Consider the following 23,050-nt stretch of genomic DNA (forward strand, 5'->3'; position numbering starts at 1 on the left):
GGCCACGCCGCTCCCAGGGTGCAGCGCACAAGTTGAGCCCCATCTTGGGCGAGAGGAGCCGCGGCCCTACCGCGCTCCGGGAGCTCCGGGGCCGGTGCAGCGCAGCGGGTCCGCCCGCCCGCCCGCGGCCGCTGAGCGCCGCTCCCCGGGCCGCCGCGGCGCCCGCACCCCGCCCGCGGCGGGGGTTTGCCCGTGGGGCGAGCCCGCGGGCCGGTTGCGAGCAGGATGCGCCTGGCGCTGGTCTCCAGGTAGAGCGCGGAGACAGCGGACGGGGGGGGGGGTGGGACACGGGGCCGCCCGGGCCTCGCCCGGCCAGCGCGGGGCCCCTCGCGCGGGGCGGGCCGCGGGCCCGCTGCTGCGGGGCGCTCGGAGCGGCGGCAGGGAGGAGAAGGAGGCCTGGCCGCGGGAAGAGGGCTGCGGCTAGGGAGGAAGAGGAGGAGCCCCGCCGCCCCCCGCCCGCCGCAGGAAGCCGCCGGAGGATGTACGGTAGCGCCGGGGGCCCGGCCGGCACGCCGTGACAGCCCGCCCCAGCACTCCGCTCGCCTCGCCGCGGCCGGCCGAGCCCCTTCCTGCGGAGGAAACATGTCCAAGATGCCGGCCAAGAAGAAGAGCTGCTTCCAGATCACCAGTGTGACCACGGCGCAGGTGGCCAGCAGCATCACCGAGGACACCGAGAGTCTGGATGACCCGGATGAGTCCCGCACTGAGGACGTGTCTTCTGAAATCTTTGATGTTTCCCGAGCCACCGACTACGGCCCTGAGGACGTCTGTGAGCGGAGCTCCTCTGAAGAGACTCTCAACAACGTGGGCGAGGCCGAAACTCCCAGCAGCGTCTCTCCCAATCTCCTTTTGGACGGGCAGCTGGCTGTGGCTGCTGCTGGGGTGGCTGCAGGCCCCAACGCGGGGGCTGTGCCCAAAAGTTCGGCTGTGCCCCTGCCAGCTGTTGCCCCTGGCACCGCTCTGGGGGGAGGCAGCAGTGCTCAGGCTGCCCTGTCCTCCACAGGGCCTTCTGCACCCACTGCCCCCGGGCCCGTGTCTCAGACGGCAGCTGCTGCGTGCAGCTCACGCTTCAGGGTGATCAAGCTGGACCATGGTACTGGGGAGCCCTACAGGCGAGGCCGATGGACGTGTATGGAGTACTATGACCGGGACTCAGATGGTGGTGGTGTTCTGGGCAGGACTGGTGATTGCATTAGGCACAGCAGCACCTTCGAACAGGCTGCTCAAGAGAGGGACAGTGGCCTTGGTGCCACAGGAGGTTCTGTTGTGATCTCGGCTGTGCCAGCGTCAGCCCATGGCCCCGATTCTATAGCTGACAGCTCCCTGGCTGCTGTGTCACAGCTGCTTCAGGCAGAGAAAATGAACCAGTCCTCTCTACAGCAACCTGGTTTTGTCATTGGGCAACAGCAGCAGCCGCAGCAGCCCGTAGGTGGGGTCGTGCCTCAGAGTACTGCTCAGCCTGTGTTTTCTGGGGCTTCGGGAGCAAGTCAGCAAATGATAGTGCCGCAGCAACCACAGCCACAGGTAAATCCACAGGGTGTTTCACAGGCTGGACCCAACGGGAAAGGCATGGCACCTCCAAATGTGACAGTAGGGCAGTCAGGCATTCCTGTGGCCCAGCAGCAGGTGCAGCAGGCAAACATACCAGTGACTCAGCCTCAACAATTTGCTTATTCTCAGTCCCAGATTCCACCAGTGCATCTACTGCCGACGCAGCCTCCTGGGCAGGCTGAATACATGCAGCACATGACAATTATGCAGTCTCAAGGAGCTATTCAGCAGGCTGCTACAAGCTCTGCTCCAAGTACTGTGGCCTCCAGCCTTCCTGTGGGGCAGGTGACGGGCCAGAACCCCTCGCCTGTGGGAGCGCCAGTGATGGGGGTGTCAGCGCAGCCCAGCGAAGCAGTCGGACAGGGATCGGGGTTGTTGCAGAGCGGCCAGGCACAAGCCAGTCAGCCTGCCCTCCCGCAGCCAGGAGCTGTGGTGCAGCCAGGCCTCGGACACACGGGGGTTGTGCCACAGAAATCTGTGACTCAGCATCCAATGGGGGGAAGCAGTCAAGTGTCGGGAGTGCCCGGTGCTCCCCATGTGGTCCCTGGAGTTCAGAGCGTGCCTGCGGTTGTGCCCGGTACAAGTGTGCCTAGTGCGTCCACCACTGCTTCTGCTACGATGCCAAACGTCCCTGCTACGCTGGTCCAGTCCCAGCTGACGAGCCACCCTCCTGTCAGCAGAAGCACTGGGGCGGTCCAGTCCCAGCAGGTCGGACACTCGATGATGCAAGGTGCGCCCAACGCACCCGCCAGTCTGCCTCAGGCGAGCCTCGGACAGTTTCAGACCCAGGCCCAGTCCTTAGTAAGCCAGATTGATGATACTAGAAGAAAATCGGAACCCCTACCTCAGCCACCACTTTCTCTTATAGCTGAAAATAAACCTCTTGTGAAGCCTCCCATTCCAGACACTCTAGCAAATCCTCTTCAGTTACCTGCAAGTACTCCAATGAACAGTCTTGCCAGCTCTGTTTTTGGCATATCCATTCCTGTTGATGGTGATGAAGACAGGTATGAATTATTTTAAATGCCATAAAAAACCCAGGGTTTTTTAGGGGGGGAAAAAGTCAACTTTCAAGTTATTGCTAAGTGGTTTTTTTTAAATTTGTATTTTCAGAACGTCATGCTGAGGTTCACCTGGACTATGTTTTTAAGAGTGCAAACCATAGCAAAGTATTTAGGCCAGTAGTGAACTGTACTTGTTTTTCGCAGGGTGTGAGTGCGATTACTTTTCTCACAAAATGGGGTACAAAGTATCCTTAAAGCTGCTTAATGCATGAATAATATTACCTCTTCAAAATCAGAAGACTGAAAGCTGTCTTTCTGTAGCCAGTGGCTCAGGATGTGAGAAGGGCTGTTCTCTCTTTTTTTCTGAATGCATTATAAAGTACTTCAGTGACAGCTGGGTTAAAATGACACTGTATTGCAGTGTTAAATCTGTGTGGTGCTATCTCAGGGCTTTTAACCCAGATTCCTGATTTTTACCCTGCTGTGCAGTTAACAGTTTATAGTGTCAGTTAGTAAGAAAAATACTTGCACTTGGATGTGGATTTGTGTGTAAATCCGTATGCAGGGAAAGCTCTGCAGAGAACGGTCCTTGTATTGAGAAAAGAGACACTACTTGGGCAAAGATGTAGACACGGTGGGCAGTACAACCTTACAGTGAGGTGTTTTGGTTTTTTTTAATTGGAAAGTAATTTGGAACTATGACTTGTAACAGAGGGGTGTGGTGTGAGCAGACTCCTGACAGGGCCTGAGAGAGGGAGTGGGTGTGTGGCTGCTGTTCCCATGGATGCCTCAGACTGCTCTGAAGGCCAAACCACTTGATTGACTTCTTTGAGGGAAAGAAGAATCAAGCAGTGTTTGAGCACTGAATTTAAGTCCCAGCATTTACTGTCAGAATTGCTGCAGCTTGGAGGAAGGCAATACATATGTGTTACTTGTTTTTAAAACAGGCATTAGGCCATCATGTGCAGGTCTTGTGGTGAATGTCTCTCTTAAGTCTTCCCTCACCTTGAGACAGCATCAGACATTAAGATAATATAGTCAGTGTTGCTTTGAGCATGTTTCAGTGAAGCAGCTGTGTCTGTGGAGCTGGGGTGCAGTGGATGGAGAGAGCACCTCAAAGTGGATGTTTGGAGAGTTTGGGCTGCAGGTTTAATGCAGGCCTGTGCTCACTGGAGTATTGGCTGATGCTGTGTCTGAGAAGTAACTGCTGTGCTTTTCTGCAAGGAAAAGCCATGGTTTGGAAACCTGTGCTGGTTTTGATTAAAGTGGTAAAGGACTGACTAAAAGTTTAAAATTTACTCACAGTTTGCCTACCTTAAGAGGATTGCTAATCTGGTTGACAAACTGCCTTGTGTAAATAAGGTTTGATTTCAAGCTGATGGGTACTCTTCATAGCTCAGTGGTTTTTGAGAAGATGATTTGTCTGGTGTTTAATCATTCTGTTGATTCAGGAGTCAGAAAGAAAGGAATGCATTTTTGCATTTGCTTTCCATAGCTTCTAATACTTAATATAAATTGTGGTAATGAACATTATTATCTGTGACAAGTTAATAACTTCTATGTTAAGACAGAGAAAAACTTATCCTGCTTATTCAAATTAGGGGCATCTAACTTTGTGTGGCACTCCAGTGGGTCAGTTCTTGGTGCTCTTACCAGAACACTGATTTTCAAATTTAATTTTCTAGTTTAGTCCTTGAACTTGCCACCTTGCAGTGGTGCTTTACATGTTCATGTCTAAAGAGACTCTTTCAGACACTTTGCCATGCGAACTGTGAGTAAGAAATGGAAATGGGCTCCGAATGCAGTGTACTGTTTTTGGCAGGCCATGCTGTGGTGTTCAGTAGAGAAATGAATGTGAGGTTATCAGTGAAGGAGTGCCTATGTGTCGTTTGTCAGCTTCTGCACTGGGTGATAAAACTGTGCCGTGTGCTGGCTTGTCAGAAAGCCAGGAGCACACGTACTGTGTGAGTCTTTCCCAGCTGGGAAGGTGATTCTGGTAAGCCATGAAAGCTCACCTTAAATGGACCTAGACCTCTTATACAGGGGGAAGGACATGGGTAGATACAGTTGATCAAAGTTTATTCTTTGCTCCCCTTTAACAGTAGCCTGACTTCCACTGGCTTCAGACAGAGAAAGGTGAGAATGAAAACCTAGCAGCTTGTTAAGGCTCTTTTACCTCTTGGTTTTAATTTGCTTTACTCTCTCAGAAGGCTTTATTCTAAAACTGTCTCCTGCTTGTCTACTGTTCTATTCTTGTTCCTGCTTTTTTCCTCTTTCCAGCCATTTAAATTGTGCTGCCACTCCCATGGGCTTTGCCTGACTGCCTTATCTACTGGAATCGGTGGTGAAATAGTTAATGAAGACCTTCAAGTGTCATTAATAGGCTGGGGGTTGACACTGATAAAGCTATTAAAGCACAAAGGGAGCTGATACATCATGAGTCATGGTTTGTGCTGGCAGGTCCAGGAAGTTAATGCACAGCTCAGTTCAGAGAGGTTACTTGGTGGTCATAGAAGCTATAAATCCGTGGAAAGCATTTTTCTCTTTGTCTTTTGTGCTATTAATGTGTAGTATTCCCAGAAAGGGGCCTCAGTGCGGAGGCAGGTATCTACTGTTCTTCTGGCACCTTCAGTTATACTTCAATATTTGCACGTACTTGAAGCTTCACAGACTTGTGTAGATCATTCTCCTATAGTCATCTTCTAAAACACTGACTCATCAAGGAGTAGTGTATAGCTCTCAATACCCTGTGGAAAGTCACCATTCTGAATATGAAGAGGTACTGTTTTGAAGGTAAAATAGTTAATATGGAAATTCTTTGAAAGCAGCATGTCGGTAATACAGTAAACATGATGTAAAAATCTGGTCAGTTCATGTATTTCTGATTTTTTTTTTTTATTACTCCTATCTTAGTCTACTGTTTTAAATCAAACAGCATCTAAGGTTATTAAGAGTGGAGGTGATCTACCGTGATATATAAAGAGAACTATGTTTATAGATTGGGCAATGGCTTGGAAGAAAGCAAAGACTTAATTTCCTGTTCCCATAGCCCAGTACTCTGACAATAGTCTATATAAACCTGTGGTTTCTTGCATTGACCTGATGAATAGTGAAGAATCAATTAATTGGAAAATCTTGTCTGGGGGGAAGAAAGGGTAGATAGGTAGTCCAAAAGAATGAAAAAGAAAAAGCCTTTGGTGTGTCACACCTTCCTTGAAAAGCAAAGCCAGTATTTCAGTTGATGTGTCCAAATTGCTAAGCTCTTAAAAAGAAAAAATTGTTGTCTGAAAGTTATGAAATATTTACAGCATAACACATTTTCCTCTTTAAATGTGGCTGCAAATAAAATAAACTGTAGCAGTGTTAAAGGATGGAGGAAATAGTATTGAGGCAGATGTGGTTATTGCTGCCTCAAACAGGGAGCCTGAAAAATACTAATTGTGTAAAAACATCATTAGAACTAGATCTCAAAATTGCTCTGACTCTTCTTTTGTTGGACTTCAGCACTACTACTAGTTATTTTGAAGGGAGGGCAGTTAGAGCACCTGAGAAGATTTTGGTATCAGTGTGTGTCAGGTTCTTTGCTTGCCCTTATGCCCATGTATACACAAATTTGTAATTGACAAGCAGAATATTTCATCTGGCATAATAACTTTATTTTGGCTCTAGGGGGAAAAGAAATACGTGGCTCCTGTTAAAAGAATGTTACTGAGAAAGCTTGTTCAAACCTCCTACATGCTTGGCAGACTTTTGGGGCAAAATATTATGGGGCTGTTGGAAAAGGAGCAGAGTACAGATCATTTTCCAGAGATAACTGACCGGCTTGAACTGTTCCGGCTGTATTCCAGGAACACTAATGAATGGCTGCAATTGTGAGCTGTCAGCTATGGCAGCCGAGCTGTTGAGAACCCGATTGTGCCGGGCTCTCCGCAGCATGGCTGCAGGCTCAGCTAAAGCACGTATTTGTATGGAGCACTAACTGCTGGGAGGGCTGTGCTACTGAGACCTTGTTCATCATATAAGGACAAAACTGGGCATGGGATCACTTAAGTATTGCCCTAGATGCATATTTTATTGTGCTCCTAAAGAAAAATGTAATTTTCTTGCAAGTACATGGTACTTGAATTGCATTAGTTCTCAGACTTATCCCTTTCTTCACCTTGCTCATAAACTTTCTAGAGGTTTGAGCTCTCCTACAGCTGTAGACTTGTTCTCAGCTTTCCTGCTGAAGGCCTGTGTTTGTGAGTGTGTGTGGAAGCAGGTGGGAATGAAGCCTGGACAGACATGCTCCAGAGCCTGGAGAGCCTTCAGTTTGATGGATAGTTTGAAAACTGAGCTGGGACTTCTGGGGTGGCCTCTGCAGCTTGCGGCAGCAAACAGTGGTTAATGCAAAGAAACTCCAGTTGGTTGTGTTCACTGCTTGCTGTGCTTTCTATAACAAAAATTAACAAAGGTAACTGCAATACTGCATGAGTTTCTGTGTGGTAGAAAGCCTATCGTGCTGTGCAGTCAGTTTTGGAGTGGTGCAAGATAGCTAAACAGAACTGGTTACTTGTTTGACAGTACTGTTTCCCAGTTTAGACATTCAAATGCCTTTGTTAAGGAGGAGTCAATATATTCTTAAAATTAATGAGGTACAAGTGTTTCAGATGAGAGAGTTATTAAAAGGAGGAAATGGGGAAAGCAGTTGAAAGAAATTCACAGTGATACTGTTCAGATTGTTTCAAAGACTGTAGTGACCAGCCCTGACAGGAGAGGTTCCCTGTACCTCCGACTCCTGAGTGTTCTGCGCAGCTGCTGGGGATTAGTTTTTGCCTCATCTCCTATATAGATGTTCCATAGCTGATTTCTGAGTGCTGTCTGTATGACAGAAATAACGGCATATGTTTTATGGAAGCTATTTTAAACTTCTTGTTAAAAGCTGAATATTGAAGTATTTGGATGTTTTGAAAAGGCAGGACTACCAAACTGCTCTCAGACACCAGAAGGGCTGAAAGTTCTCTGAGGCTGCATTTTTACAGGAGCTGCTGTTAATTTTTATGACTTCAGGTGACACTGTAGTAAAGAGGAGTTGCTCCCTCTTACTGTACTGGATATTTGAATTATCAGCCTGTTGCATGTTGAGGCTGTATATTAATTTTCCTGCTTAAAAGCTGGCAATTAGCAGTTTCTGTTGCTCAGGAGAAGTGCAAACCTTGTTTGTGCTTTACGTGTCAGCAGCGATTCCTTAAGAAACTTCTGTGAGACTCCTCCTGCTAAAGTACCTCTGGATGGTTCTGTTCTGTAAATCTAGGTTGTCAGGCACAGGTGTCTGCTTTTATTCCTATATTTGACAAAGTATAAAGATAGAAGTATTTATAGTAACTACTAAAGCCACAGCCTTCTGAGAAGATTCTCCAGACATAAGAGGTCACTTGAAGTGCAGAGTAAGGTTGTACTTTCATTCCTCTTGAAAATTATTCAGTCTTTAAACTTCACACTTCATAAATATGAATGTGTATTAAGTGCCAGGAAATCTTTGCCTTATGGGATAGTCTGTTTTCACTCAGGCAGGGCAGGTGAATTACTTGGCCACATGAAGGACAGCTATATACTTGTCTTAATTTTCTTTGTCAAGCAAAGCAAAATTAGTCCAAGAGTGTGTATATCCGTTCTCCCTTTGAAGCTATGAAGGATGCATTTGGATTGTGACAGCCTGCTTGAGTGCTTTTGTCAGTGCAGAGAGAAGGTAGAAATATTAATTAGTGCCCTGGAGAGGTATCAGTCGCACTGACAGCTGCCGGGTTTGTCTGATACACACTAAGGGTTCTAAAGAGGAGTGGGGATTTGAGCACAGCCCTGCAGGTGTGGCCTCAGCAGTGCTGAGGGGAGGGGAGGGATCCCCTCCCTCCAGCTGCTGGACTTTGCCCTGTGCAGCCCAGGAGAGCATTCACCCCCTCTGCAGGGAGGGCAGAGTCCTGACCCGTATGTCTGGGAGGGGATGAGTGTGCCCGGTGTGTGAGCTTGCAGGGCAGGAGTGTAGATTGGATAGGAGATGAGATCTGCTTTCAGTGAAGCTTTTGCATCCATCTCAAGTAGATTTAATATCCAATAGAGGATGGGGTGGTCAGAAATGAGGGTTAAAAAGCCCTGCTTGTTTCTCCCATCAAATTACCCCTATTTTTGTAGGGGTGGGGATGAGAGCTCCTGGGAATGTCTCCTGTGTAGAACACTCTTTGGTGGGTGCAAGGCCTGTAATTACCTTGACCAACCCAACAAATGCATTTTTAAAAATACTTTTTCTGTAAACCTGGTGATGGGCAGTCACTGACAGCACAGGCTGACCTGAAACTTGAGTGGTAGAGACTTTGTAAATGGTGTGGGAAGGCAGACAGATTTATAATATACTGTGTTAAAAAGAATGCCATACATGGCCTAGGATCTAATATCTTTTTTTAAAGCCAAGTGTGTAATTTGAAACGTTTGCTCATACATGCATTCCTGACCATTATCACATGAGTAGGACAGGTGGGATTTGTCTGAGTCTGCTTGAAGCTGTTTTATTCACACTTTTTCCACCCCTCCCCCACCAACCCCCCACCCCCAGATATTGAAATATTTTGTTGTCAAAAAAGCAGGAGCCATTTGTATTTATAGATGATTGAAATAGCTGAAAGTGTTGTCACTGCAACTTAGTGGGACAAAAAAAAATATCTCATTTTAGTGCAGTTTTGTTTGATGATGGGTATTCAATCCCTGTTCCACTATGCAGGGCCACTTTCACCAGAAATCACAGGCAGCTTTCCCTTCATCACTGTGTTTGAGAAAATTGGGTTTTGTGGGCATCACAGGCAGCAGGAGCCTGATCATCTTCAATAACATGTTCATACATGCCTTTTCTTTACCAGCCATGTTGTATAAAAGTCAATACTTTTGAGGGGTTTTGCAGATTTTTACATCTATAATGCAACACTAGAAAATGTGGATCTTTTTATTTCAGAAATGCTGCATTTATTATTTTGCTCCCTCCTTTATACCAGCACTTTAGGGTCTGCTGGGTACGAGCACTCAGAGCTTGCTCGCTTGCTCTCTTCAACGAGATCATTTGCGGGAGAGTATGATGGCCTAGTGATATTCTTTGGCAGGTATCAGTAGATGCTGAAGGGCTCCAGTCCATGTGAAATGGAGTTCAAGGTGTTTGTTGAGACCTTGGGTGTTATTTTCAATAAGACTTTGTTTGGTTTTGGTTTTTTTTTTTTTTTTTAAACTTGTCTCAGTTCATTCAAATGTGGATAATATTGGTGAGTTTTTCTATGGCTTTTCTTGAAAGCTACTTGATAGAGGCAAGAATCCCTGACTAGATCAGGCAGACTTTCTGCATTGCTGTTATCAGCTTGTAATCTATAAGTTTCTCTCTGAAAATGTGATCTGCTGTAGATTTTTTTGCCAAGCTGTGCATCATGTGAACTACTTTTTTTTTTTGTATCCTCCCTCTAAGAACTGAAGGTTGATTATATCCAGTGAGAAGACAAATCATTAGTACAAAAAATCTTACATTTGTTACATGTTTTGATTTAAGAACAGAAGCTCTCAGATTAATCCTCACACAGTTTGTAAGATGATGTAATTACAAGTTCAGCCTGACTGACAGCCTTCACAGAAGAGCTGTGCTTCATTAGCAGGTGGTGTGTTAATTACCGCATCTGCGGCAGTGCTGTCTGGGACAGAAGGAGCAGGAGAGTGTTGGGTGCCTGGCTGGGACAAGAGTGCACCGAGCCTGGCTTTGGGGAGTGGGAAGGCAGCGTGGGGATGGAAAGGGTCATCACTGGATCCTGGAAACCATAAAGCTGCTATGATTATAGTTGTGTGCAGCGCTCCTCAGCCTTGGAGACCAATATGTGGGACCCAAGAGAACTGGACTCCAGAGTTTTGAGCTGCAGCTGTTGAAATCAGGAATAAGAAGATACTTAGAAGACTGTTGTATTCTTTCTATGATTAGTATTAAATAGTCATACTGGAATTCACTATATAATCTCTTCAGCAAAGCTTCTTCATAATTAGTGTATGGTTATGACGCAGTACAGGTAATAATGGAACATTTATTGTTTTTTATTATTTATTAAAATCACATAATTATGTAAAACAAGTAATAGCCTTGGTAGAGGTTGGAAAATATTCCTAGTGTTGTTTTTAAATACTCAAGCCCACCCAGAGCAGGGAAAGATTGATGCCAGTGTTTCAACAGAGCAGGCAAGTGATCAGTGACACGCCTCTGTGAGACTTCATACTTTGTATATTTGAGACAGTTGTTTGCATTTCCTTCTCCTTAGAGACTTCTGGTCACTGCAGAAAGTTATTTGCCAAAATCTTCTTCTGAGAGCAAGGTGAAGAAGTATGGGGCTACTGCTTTTGGTTTATCCAGTGAAGATCAGTTCCCTGCAGTGTGCTTTCTCTATGCTGTTACAATATTTTTGTATTGTAGTAGCCTATGAAACCCCTTTAAGTCCCTTGTGGTGTTTGAGAGCCACTGTCCCAAAAACTGTCATGTGGGTTGGTCATTGAGTCAGCCTTTCCTCTTATCTGTAGCTAGAACGCACCTAAAACTGAGTGTTAAAGCTTTGAATTCTTGCTGGTATTCTAGGGTTTGTAAAGCAAGTATAATGGCTTTAAGGAACTGCGTGAACATAATATGCAATTAAACACCTCACTTCAGAGCTTGAGATGTTATTTTCCTTAATTTTGCATTGACTCCCCCACATTTAGTCCCTGTTAGTTTTCTCTTTTGTGCTCCAGTTACTGTTCTGTAGATTGAGTCTTATGAAAGAAAGCTAATTCAAAGTTGCAGCTGCTTTAAATAGAAGGTGCTAAAAATAAAGTGAAACATCTTTTAAAAGAAGGATAGAGAAGGAATTCTGTTACTGGTGTAAACATCATCTCATAATGCCATAAACTATGCTGCGAGTTTCTTGATAAACTGTGATCAAGTGATCATCAAATCCCTCATCCAGATCTCAGATGAACCCTGCCAAGTGCTGGAATTTTGAGAGCAGCTGTAATCAGTGCCCATTGCAGGTCGTAGTAGTACCCCAGTAAACAGGCTTTTTGAGGGAGCACTGAGACACAGAGCTGAAAACTACCTTGGGTTTGAAATACTTCTGGTTAAAAGTACATCCAGTCTTTTATAAACTTCAGGCATTAAGGAGGGATTAGTTTGTTGTCCTTTAGTGCACAAACACATCCATGTATGGTGACAGTTCTCTTGAACTCGGACTGCATGCTTACCTTACTATTGGGTCTCTTACCTATTTGGTAGTAATTTTGATGTTAGAAAAGGCTGAATATGTTTGTTTGCTGATTCTCTCTTCAAGATATCTTTGAAGCACTTCTTTGTCCAAGTGCTTGATTCAGTTCTGGCTCTGTAGCAGTAACACAGATACACAAAGTTCCAGTAGTGTGCTTCCTTTGATAAATATGACTGAAGAACACTTCTGGGGCAAAATGCCTAACTCCTATATCCTGTGCACAGGATGGTAACTGGAAGATTGCTATTGACTTCCCCATCCTACTGATGTATTACTGCATGATTAATGACCTTACTTCTAGGATCAGGGTTATGAGAATAGGTAGGCATAAATCCTTCTGGAGAGCTGGTGTCCAAACCATGAAAGTGAAGCTAAGGGCTCAGGCTGAATAAAGCAACATTTCAGTTACTCTCTCTATGTCTTGTGTAGAGGTTTGACACCCTTGCAAGACTTGTATTTTTAAAATTCTGTTTAGATTCTTTTCTGTGGAATTGCAGTCAGCTACTCATGTTTTGTACTTGTGCAGCTGAGTATTGCTACCAGAGCTTACTGGTTCCCCCTTATCCTTATTGAATTGCACCCTTTTTATTTCAGGCCATTGCTCCAATTGGGCAGGTTCTTCCTGGATTCTATTTCTGCTGTCCAGAGTGCTTGCAGATCATCTGCAGGTATAGAGATAGTCTGTACTTCACTGCCCAAGTAACGGATTAAAGTATCTCGTGACACACTTGGAGGAGACCTTGGGAGAGAGCTCTGAGGAGCGATCCTTCCACGGAACCCTTGGAGAGCCACATGCACAGAGTAGTTGCCAGTGGTGGACTCGCTTTTTTATGAGCCGAGCTGTTACCAACAAAAGTGTCACACAAGGTGGCATTAAAAGCTCAACTCATTTTATGACATGGTCACATCTCCTGTGGCTTTCTATATGAGACCTGTTAATTGTTCTCAGAATTATGGCTGAAGTGAACTTCTGTAAAGGTCACCCATGTGTGCTGCTGTCTGGGTAGTGAATATGTGCTTCTGTTCTTCTTTGGTTTTCCTTAGAGGTATTGAGCATGGATTGTCTGACTTGTTGTTCTCATGTTCTTCAAAGACAGATGATTAAGCTTTTGAATGTTTGGCATCATTCCTGTTCTCAAACCTAAAGAAAATAACTCAGTGAATTTGAGAGAGAACTGTCTGAGATGGTATTAATTTTTTATTTGGGGAAAAAAGTGCTATTTTACATGTGTTCTTCTTGTTGTAGCCCTCAATTGCTGATGTTGGTCAGTAGCTTGAAGATTGAAACTTGTTCATGAACAATGATGTTACTGTTTCTTTCAAAGGAAGTAGCTGGTAAAAAGGCATCTGTGCAGCTGTCGCTGTATGTCAGGCTGATACCCAGTCCAAAGGCAGTATCGTTGCTTGAACCAAAAGGCATTTATCTCTATACTTGATGATTTTCCAGCTTTTGCAAACAGAGCCTTCAAGGATGAAGTTTGTATTTGGCATATTGTCCTGAAGAATGGCAGTGGGAGGATGCACTTCCAGCTGTGATGTGAGACTTGGGACGAGGTCTAGGCTTCCCGTTTAAAGGGACGGCTTGATGTCCTGGGCATTCAGAGAACTAAGTTCTCCTTCTTTAAATTTGGATCAAATTTTCTGTTGCATGAAAACTGTTCTTAAAAACAAGAGCGGGGAGTGAGTTGTGAGTATTGGTATTCATGAGCTTTTAAAGGACATAAATGCAGTATGTGTTGCAGGACTTGTTTAGAGAGACATAGTGGCATTTTTGGCCACTTAAGATACACTTTGAATGTTGAAGTGTACTAAGCTGGGAATGAAATTCAGCCCGTGTACCCTTGGGGATACCTGGTCTCTCTCACCAGAGATGGAGGAAGAGAAGTTCTGGAGTACCTTCTGTGGAAGGTGGTTGCTATTTCTCTGAATCAGCCTCTGGGACATTTCTGTCCTGTGTGGCTCTCAGTTCCTCTGTATCAATCTGCCAAGGACTGGGACTGAGTCCTGACCTCAGACCTGGCAGTCTGCCAGGGAGGAGACATAGACAATTTGCTTTTCTGGTCCAGGCTGTCCCTGCATTCACTTAGGGCAGTGTCAGGAGAACTTGTGGGGCTCCAGCTGTGGCACAGCAGCAGCAGGCTAGGTTTTACTGCTCCTGTAAGCTGTTTTCTTAGTTGTTTCTGTAAACAGAAAGGCATTTTAGTCGTTCTCTAACCTTTCACTGTTTCTTATGGTTAAACTAGATGCCTCAGCGGTCTGAAAATCATACTAGTCATACTAGTTCAGATCTGCATGTGAGGCATCATTCATGATGCCTCTGTGGATTTGCTTTTCCAGTTTAGGTACACATACCCCCATTAATTATTTTTAAAATATATAGCTGTGGAGTAGAAAAGATTCTCTTACTTGTCTGAAGTAATGCAAAAGCAATTTCAACAGTAGGGGTTACAAATGAGAATCTAATAAGGACAATTTTTCCATATCTTTTCAGGTGCTTGCTTAAGAACAGTACAAAATACAGAGCATAGAGGGTATCAGTATAAAAATAGACTATATGGAATATATGCTGTGTGGTTATAAACCACTTTTTATACCTAACAGTAGCAACACGGCTTTATATGCTACAAGTAAATTTATCTTGGAAGTTAAATGACTTTCTATTTACAGCCTCATTCTGAGGAAGGGACTGTACATGCTCCTGACAGCTGCATTAGAAAGAAGAGCCCAGGCCTGGGCCTTGCTTTCAGCAAAGGAGCGCTCTCTTGATCTGCAGATGCCAATTGTTTTCCATATGTGAAGTCCTATTACACAAATGTCCTTTAGCTATTGTGTTGCTCTTCCTGTAATTATTTGTTGAGTTGTGTGCAGTGCTTCTTAGGAAAATATGGATGTTACCAACATAGGAGGATGGTGTTTATCAGTTTTGATCAAGCAACTTCTGTTACAGGTTTTAAGCTAAATTCCAGACTCGGGTGGATTTTTTTTTTTTTTTTTTTTTTGAAGGGTACAGTGCAGAAGTTGGGAAAAGGAGTGATAGACACTTTAAACTCAGACACTTCCTGATCATTGCTGATACACAAGTACCACTATCCTTCCAAGATTTTTGGTATACACATGCCATGAGAATCAAATTACTTCTGATAGTGTCTCGTTATGGTGCTGCTTCTGTGATGTTTTTGCTTTATTTTATGTGATTTTTATTATGCCGTAATTGTACTTCAGTTGAAATAATTAAGTAACTTGAGGACAGTTGTTTTTAGAAATATTCCTGCCATAAACTTAGAGAAGGGATTGATACCTGTGCTTCCAATGTGATAAAAACTTCTCATTTTAAAACTGATTCTAAAAGGAATTTGAATTCATGCTTGCATTTCTGGAGATCTTTCAGCAAGGCTGTTGCATTCGTCTCTAGGGCTGGAATAGCTCTGCCCACATGAGGATGAGCAGTTTGAGGAAGGGAGTTTCTAAGCTTCAATATAACGCTGCTGCAGCCACTAGCAGCAGAGAACTGTGTGCTTTGTCCAGTATCTACTTTACAACAAACGTTAGATGGGACTTCGGAGAAGTAAAATTTTCTAATGACACTGTCAGTGTAGTTGCCATGGTGTGGCTGAGGTGGAAGGGTCAGGCTGCCTCTGGGCTCTGGCACTGGAATGTGGTCACAGTGTGCAGTTTTCAGCAAGGTGCTGTGCTCTGGGCTTGTGGCTGTGAGAGCGCTCTGGTGAGGCCAAGGGCCTCTGGCATGGCCAAGGGCCTTCATCAGCCCTTGCCCTGTTGCACCTCAGGAAAGGGAAGGGGGAAAGTGACTTACAAGAGAGGTGCTTACAAAGGTAGTTGACATTCCATTTTTCATTTCTAGCTGGATCTGCTTTTCAGTTGTAACTTGATCTGTTGTAGTTTGAATGTGGCATATTGAGCTCTGACTTCCAGGTCCCCTTGGAGGAATCATCTGTTTTGAGTATAAAGCAGGGGGTTAAGTAGGATGGAAACACTGGGTACTGTGTGCAGAGGTAGTCTGGGACATACCAAAAATGGGAAAGGTGTCTCTTGGGTTTAGGTATGTTTGGCATTAGGGTGGTGGTCAGCTAAACTATACAGTGTTGCCAGTAGGACAGGAGATGTCTCACTGTTGGCCTTACAGTCTCAGTTTTGTAAAGGAGCTGCTTGATATAGCCTGAAAATCCATAGGGCTGGAGAATTTTGTTTTGGATCCTTGTGTCCTTAATGCAAACCCATAGAAACAGTAGGGCCTTTCAAACATTAGTTTAACCTGTCTGGACAGCTAATTTGCTTTGTAATTCAGGTTGAATTAAGAGAGTTGGTATTTTTATTACGTACCCATTTTCAATGTCTCTGTTTGATTCTTGGATCTCATAGGAATCCGTCAACTGCATTCTACCAAGCGTTCCATTTCAACAAGTTACACGAGTCAAAGACCACCTGGGATAGGTATGGATGCTTGAGTATGGAATGCATACATGCTGAGGTATGCATGAACTGCTTTGCTCTATGCAAGTTTCTCATTGTTTTTGTTTGCACACAACTGCTGCCTGTGTTCAGAACTCCATATTGGGCTTCTGCAGTTTGAAGATGTGAAAGCAGTCATGGAAGTGAAGTGTTTGTTCTGAAACATGGAACTAAACTCTAAAATATGACATTACTTTTTTTCTTCCTCCTTCCATTATGCATGTATCATACATGATGTGTAAGCTCAGAGTTTAATGCTAGTCAGCTCCTCGGTGACCTTCGCCAAAATATTTACAGTTTCCTTTTCCAGAAGAGGAAACTTTTTGGCATTGAGTACTGTATCAGAAAACACATTGTGAAAATACTACGTTTAAACACAATTTTGGCAAAGTTAAGATATTTATATCTTTAAACCAGGAAAAAAACCTTTCTAGCTTACTTTCATTGTGCTCAAGTAAAGGGCACTGGATGGGGAACATAGGTGAGCTGTGACAAATCTCCAAAGTTAGCATTGAACTCATGATGAGAAACTGCAGTGAAGTGCAACAGAGTCTTATCTGGCATGGATAGGACTTGAGAGAGGTGCATTACTAATTCATCAGTAGCTGCAAACTGTTTCTGTCCTGTGCTTTAATGATTTTGAGGGTTTTTTTTGGTCAGCATTAAGTCAAAGTCCTAGTGATGATGTGATTTAATGCCTTGTGCTGCTCTGGCTTGTCAAAATTTCTGCTTAACAAGCTGTGTAGAATGTAAATTTTGTTTGGCTGTTGCTGTATTGATAACCATTTTGTCACTGTCCTGGCTGTGTTTGACTTGAAAGGCTTCTGAACTTGCACAGCTCAACTGAATCCTTTAAAATTTGCCTGGCAACAGTTTGTATACTGCACAATGATGAAGATTATAAGTAATGCTAAGTGTTCTGCTCTTTCTTTAAAAATTATTTTGTGTTGCTGGGGTGCTGGCATTAAGCTCAGTTTCAAAGCACATCTTCCTTTTTCAGCAGTAAGTTGGATGAATTTATGTTTTTGCTTTATGCTCTGGATGATGCCACTTCCCTGTATTTATGGAACAGAGTTGGTATTTAGGTTTCAAGGACTTTGTTATTTCACTGGAACGAACTTCAGGGCTTAGAATACACATTTGGTTTGTAGATCAAAAGGTTACTTTGTGGTCTAGCCTTTAGCTGTTTCTCTATTTTCATGCCTCAAAATAAGTCTTAAGATGAGAAAGTTAATTGAAAAAACCCTAAAATCAAATAATGAATTATTAAGATGGAGGCTTCACAAATCTGACATTTATGTACAATGCCTGGAGCAAACGCTGGAAATGTGGTATATAGAACATTAAATTCAGGTAGAAGAATGTAAATTGTTGCCTTTAAAATAACCTTGCATCTTTGCCAGTGAACTCTTTGTGGTAAAAACAAGCGTTTGTGAGAACACAGAATGCAATTCATCAGGATTGATATATGTTTTAAACTTATAATCCATTCAAATTCCAAACTCTTTGACAGGATTTTGCAGGTTTTGCATTTATACCCCAGTTATTGGATTTTAAGGTCACATTAGGCAGCTTTCCTTCACTGGATGACTGAAGCTGAGAAGCTGTCAGTATAAACTTCTAGGAAAAGCTGGTGGAGGGAACGCCAGGGCCATCAGTGAGCAGTGCAGCTGGTGCTGGGAACTGGGCAGGACACAGCGGGGGCCATAAAAAGAGCATGGTGTGGGGCTTCTTTTTGTCAGCTCTTGTTTGGGAAAGAAAAATTGCTGCTGTGAAAACAACAGGCTTGTGTGACTTACTTAGAATCCTTTTGTTTGCCCGTCACAAAATGTGGGGGTTGACACACTGCTGAGCACCAGGACCATGAGTCTGTTGGCAGTGAGCTCTTAATTACATTTTGCAGTTCTTTCAGAAGTACTTTGTGAACCTGAGGGACTTGACTTAGGAGACTTCAGTGTAAACAGAAAATCTTTCTGTGTAATTCTAGTATTTTTTCTAACAAATATGGATTATTCCCCTATGACTAGCTGTCTCTGGTGACCTACTGAAGTCAGCAGAGGTAGACATGTGATAATGCAATAGAGAACAAGATATTGCTGAATTGCTCCAGTGAATAGAAACTGTTTTATTTTTCACCAACACGCTGTGGCAGGAAGAGTGCTGGTGACACTCAAACCAGTAAGTGTTAGGGAGATACTGGTTGTTACTGACACATTAGTAGGGATGTTTTCATGCACAGTGCTTGCATAAGTGTTGCTGAAGGCACAAGTCTCATGGGTTGATCTGTTCAACTGATGTGATTTAAGAATGGGAATAGTGGCTTCTTGGCATATTCACATGAGTCTGGGTGATTGCTCTTTTGGGCCTGGGTTGTCTTTGCACAGTAAAGGTGCCATACCAGCTTTAGGTGGGTCTGCCTAAAGCACAGACATTATTTGTAATCTTGAATTTAAAGTAGTAAGATTTATGTTTCCATTGCATTTGTGTGAAACATTAAACCTTCACAATATAAATTAATTCATAAAGTGTGTGTGGGAACTCCTGATGTGGTAAATTCACTGCCTCAGGTTGTCGCACATGGCTTTGACAAAGAGCAATGATGGAAGTCTGCAGTACTCACACAGATCCTCTTTCCAGGCTGGATAGGTGATTGGATTGCTTGGGATGCTATCACTATAAAATCTCTTTATGGGATGGCAGCTAATTAAATAGACCTTAACTCTTTCAAGAATAGAAAAGATTTCTCTGGATAGAATGACTAGCTCAACCAGTGGCTCATAAATGAGTAAACAATGGGGGGAAAGAATAAATGAGCACAGGGCTGGAGCTCCAGCCTGCCCAGTGTGGCAATGCTGCCCTGGGCACCTGCCAGCCGAGGCACATGGTAGTTAGTGGCTGTTATCAAGTGTTCCAGGCACAGCAGTGAAGTGATAAGAGCAGTGTGGCAGCAGTGAGAGCAAAGAGTGGCCACTAGCAAGCAATGGGCTCTAAGGGATCCAGGCAAGCAAGCCCATGGCAAGCACAGGAGCTTCCAGGCAATAGCTGCACAGAAGGAACAGCTATCCATTCAATCTAGAACATCCCAGTCAAATCTATCCTTACCTCAAACCCTTCCAAGCCCATGTTGGGTGCCAAAAAGGGCTGTCTTGATTTAATCCTGCTGGCACTAAGCCCCATGCAGCCACTCGCTCAGCTCCCCCTGCTCCCAGAAGGGGAAAGTGAGAGAACTTGTCAGTTGAGATAAAGACAATTTAATAGGTAAAGCAAAAGCCACTGAGACTTTTCTAAACCATCAGAATGAGGATTTCTCTGACAAAACACGGTTTTGTCTACCTGGTGTTTAAGGTAGGAAAACATTGGGTTTACCGTGCATCTCTGGGAATGACACTGTGCTTGGGGCATCTTTGATGTTTTTGCTGACTGTAGATCTTGCTGTGTACCTTGTGGGCTTCAATGTGAACTTGGTCTATCAATATAACATCTTTTTGGTAGAGCCTTCATTGACATGACCTTAACTGGGAGGTCTAAGTCCAAATGCAGTGTGCCCTGTTCAGTGTATCTGTTTGATACTTCATGGGCTGCAGTGTGGGATGGGGGATTTGCTGTTAAAAACAAGTATTACATGCCTAATGCACCCCTTCATCTGCCCTGTGGTACTTGATGTGGATTTTTTTGTAGTTTTGACAATAATTGTCAGACTTCTGTAGCTCTTGGAGCAATCAGTAATTGGTCTTTTTTTACAAGAGCTAAATGGTGTCTTTCCTCTTCTAATTCCAGGATTTGCAAGTTGAGGCATTGGCTCTACAGTGGATGGTGCAGTCACAGAATGTGTCACACTCTCTCTCCATTCAGTCATCCAAAAAAACTTGTTTAAGAGATATTTTGAGTTTCTTCCTGGCCTTTTCGTAAGGACTGGATTGTATTTATAAATGTCATTCTGCAGTCATGGGCTAAAATATTTTTATGCAAATTGGAATTTGATGTCAAGAGTTTAAGACTTGAGAAAAATACAAAATTTTAAGATTTGGTAGCCCGTTTGGAGTTTCCCATGAGAGCAGCTGTCACTGGAGGGCTCTGCTCATGAATGTCCCACAGGAGCTGCTTTGTGTTGAGAGCACTGTTGGATGAATAAAGATCAAAATCATGTGGGAATTGTGCTACCATAACATCTAGTACTCATCTGCTTTTAGAAAGTGACATGAAATATAGTCAGCTGGTTTATCCTGATGGCAAACTAGGGCACCCTGTGTCAGTGTGGAGCTTCTCCTGGGTAGGTGGGTGAGTAGGGGTCTGCGTGATGCCAGCCTTTGCCTGCTGAAGTTGGGAGGGGTCCCAGGATGTGTACAGGGAGCAGAGCTGGAATCCAGAGTCAGTATCTCAGTCTTAGCACAGCTGCTCTGGGGATGAGGGCAGCAAGAACATTACAAAGTTGTGTATAAAGCTGCTTAGAGCTTTCAGCACTGCTGGTGTCATGTCAAGTGGGAGGTGTGCGTGGTAAAGCAGTGGTTTCCCTGGCTCACTCCAGTCACAGTGCAGGGGGGGACAACTCCTACACCCACCCTAGAGGCAGAGGGGAGCTCAGAGCACAAGGCACACACAGGAGAGGTGCCTCTGCAGTCCGCCACGCAGGTACAGCTCTTCGGGAGGCTGAGGGAAGGCTGCCTGGCTTCCTCATGGAACCATTTGAATGCCTTTACTTGGAGTCATGTAGTCAGGTTTATTGTTTTAAATAATCACACTACAAAGTAGCTGAAACAGGGATAGAAGAACAAAGTTCCAATCTCAAGTCTGACTAGACGGGTATTGACGGAAGTTGTACGATAGTGGTGCAGAGATGGGGAAGTAGATCCCACTGCCAAGTGTGCTGTTTGCTTTTATTGTTGTTACCTCTTGTTGTTACCTCTTCAGAGCTGCCTCATCTGACCTGTAGAGTGGTGTCCATGAAGGACTGTGAGAGGACATGGAGTCTTGGGGATTTTGTGGTTCATGAACACGGATACTTCTGGCAGTGTCAGATGAGTCTGATGCATGTTAATTCAACATGGAAAGGCATGCTTCCCTTGGCATGAGTTATAAATAGCTTTTATTCTGAGGAGGTTTACCATAGATAGGGTTTGAAAGAGGCTTAGAAGACAGTAAGAGATTGGAACAATTTTCTTCTGAAATGGGTATTCAGCGCTTTTGGTTTGGGTTTCAAGATCGGTTCAGTAGAAGTAGAAGCTGTTACTCCCCCAGTCTGCAAACCTGATGTCCTGTGCTTGTAAAAGCCCAATTCCAGTGCTGGCACTTCTGTGGGAGCCCTTGAAATTAACTTCTCTGACCAGTATCACTCTTCAGGAGCTGAGCTGTGTTTCACATCTGTGACTAGTACTGCTGAGCACACTGCCATACTCTTTGTAAAAAGCCTTGAGTGATTTTTTTTTCTTAACACTTGGTTTTGTTGAGTTGTGCAATTCCAGAGAGGCGAGTTCATGACTGCAACATTTTCCCCATGTTAACTACTAAACGTGTCTGCACTCTGCTGATAGCTGTGTCCATGGCTGGGAGTGTTATCAACAGCTCTCACTGGTGGGGCTGTCACAGCCCAGGAACCGTCTGTGTCAGGCCGGGGCTGGCTGGAAAATGGGACCCCTGAGCCCCAGGGTGGGGAGCTGGCTGCTGCAGGCTGCAGCCCTGTATGCCCTGGGGAGAGCCACAGCTCCTCTCTGAATGGAGAAACCAGAGTCTGTGGGAGAACAGGACGCCCCTGGCCTGCTGAAATCCTGGCTCCAGAGCTGCGAGTGAGGGACTGGCTTGTGTGCCTGTGGCGTGACTTGGAAACAGACCCTGGCTATTAAGGGCTGGATTTCCATCATGCAGGATTCAGATGCAGTCTGGGATCCTGTTGGCACAGTAAATAAACATCCTCACAGTGTACTGAGGTGCGCTGGTGGACGTCCTGCACCAGTGTGTCTGTGGAACCAGCCTGGCCCTAGCTGTGACCCACGGCGGTGTGTTTGTCAGCTGTCAGACAGGATCCAGGGAGAATTCACTGGGAGTCAGGAAGTGGCCACAGGCTCAAGGCTCTGGTCGTGTCTCACCCTCCTGCTGGTTGCTGCCACAGGCTGCAGAGGCAATGCTGAGCCAGGAGCTCCTTACCTGGAAGGTGGACTCAAGTGAGTCCAGAGAACAAGTATTAAAACTGGATTTTTTTCTTCAGTGCTTTATAAAAGCAGTTTGGAAGAAATAATGGTAATGGTAAGAATCCAATGAATATCCCATGAATTCTTGTTTCCCTCAGTGAAGAAAGCTGGTAAATGAGGCCAGGAATCAAAGCAGTTGATTTAGTGTTTATTCTAATGCACTTTTATGGTTATGGGTGTCATAAGCCCAGTATGAGAAGGTATAAACTGAAGGAGCAGTGTTTCTTGTGAGTCACAGCTGTACTGGGCAGCTGGGTGGGGTGAGGGGTGGGAGGGACATGGGACACCCCCCTATGAGTGTATATTGGATTCTTGACTCAAAGCTTCAGCCTTCCAGTGACAGCATGATCCAGGAGTCCTGTGGGTGCACCGTTTTACCTGAGTGATACAATAACACTTTTTCTCATTGTATTTACAGTGCGTCTGGTGCAAGTGTTGTTGCCATTGACAACAAAATAGAACAGGCAATGGTAAGTAAAATATAAGTTGTTATTTCTAATAGGATTAATGTGGTTCATTACTGAACATAAGTTCCCTGTGTTTCTGTGAGGCTGTGATATCCCTG

General features: G+C 44.5%; 1 protein-coding gene and 1 long non-coding RNA gene across 4 annotated transcripts in view; both read left to right on the top strand.

Moving 5' to 3' along the window:
* Window positions 1-23,050, top strand: part of TSC22D2 (TSC22 domain family member 2) — a 25,359-nt gene continuing 2,309 nt past the window's right edge. The window contains exons 1-3 of one of the 3 annotated variants that reach the window (XM_068200093.1): window positions 1-2,558; window positions 16,214-16,285; window positions 22,904-22,955. In XM_068200093.1, the coding sequence (XP_068056194.1) occupies window positions 583-2,558; window positions 16,214-16,285; window positions 22,904-22,955 (2,100 nt within the window). In that variant the 5' untranslated portion in view covers window positions 1-582. Of the gene's footprint in view, window positions 2,559-16,213; window positions 16,323-22,903; window positions 22,956-23,050 lie in introns of all 3 variants that reach the window. The other 2 variants (XM_068200095.1, XM_068200094.1) reach the window with 2 other exon arrangements.
* On the top strand, window positions 16,331-21,416 carry LOC137479632 (uncharacterized). Its single transcript, XR_011002398.1, has 2 exons — window positions 16,331-19,648; window positions 20,081-21,416. It is a non-coding gene; the product is annotated as an uncharacterized lncRNA (long non-coding RNA).

Source organism: Anomalospiza imberbis, chromosome 10, assembly GCF_031753505.1.
Source record: "Anomalospiza imberbis isolate Cuckoo-Finch-1a 21T00152 chromosome 10, ASM3175350v1, whole genome shotgun sequence".
NCBI lineage: Eukaryota > Metazoa > Chordata > Aves > Passeriformes > Viduidae > Anomalospiza > Anomalospiza imberbis.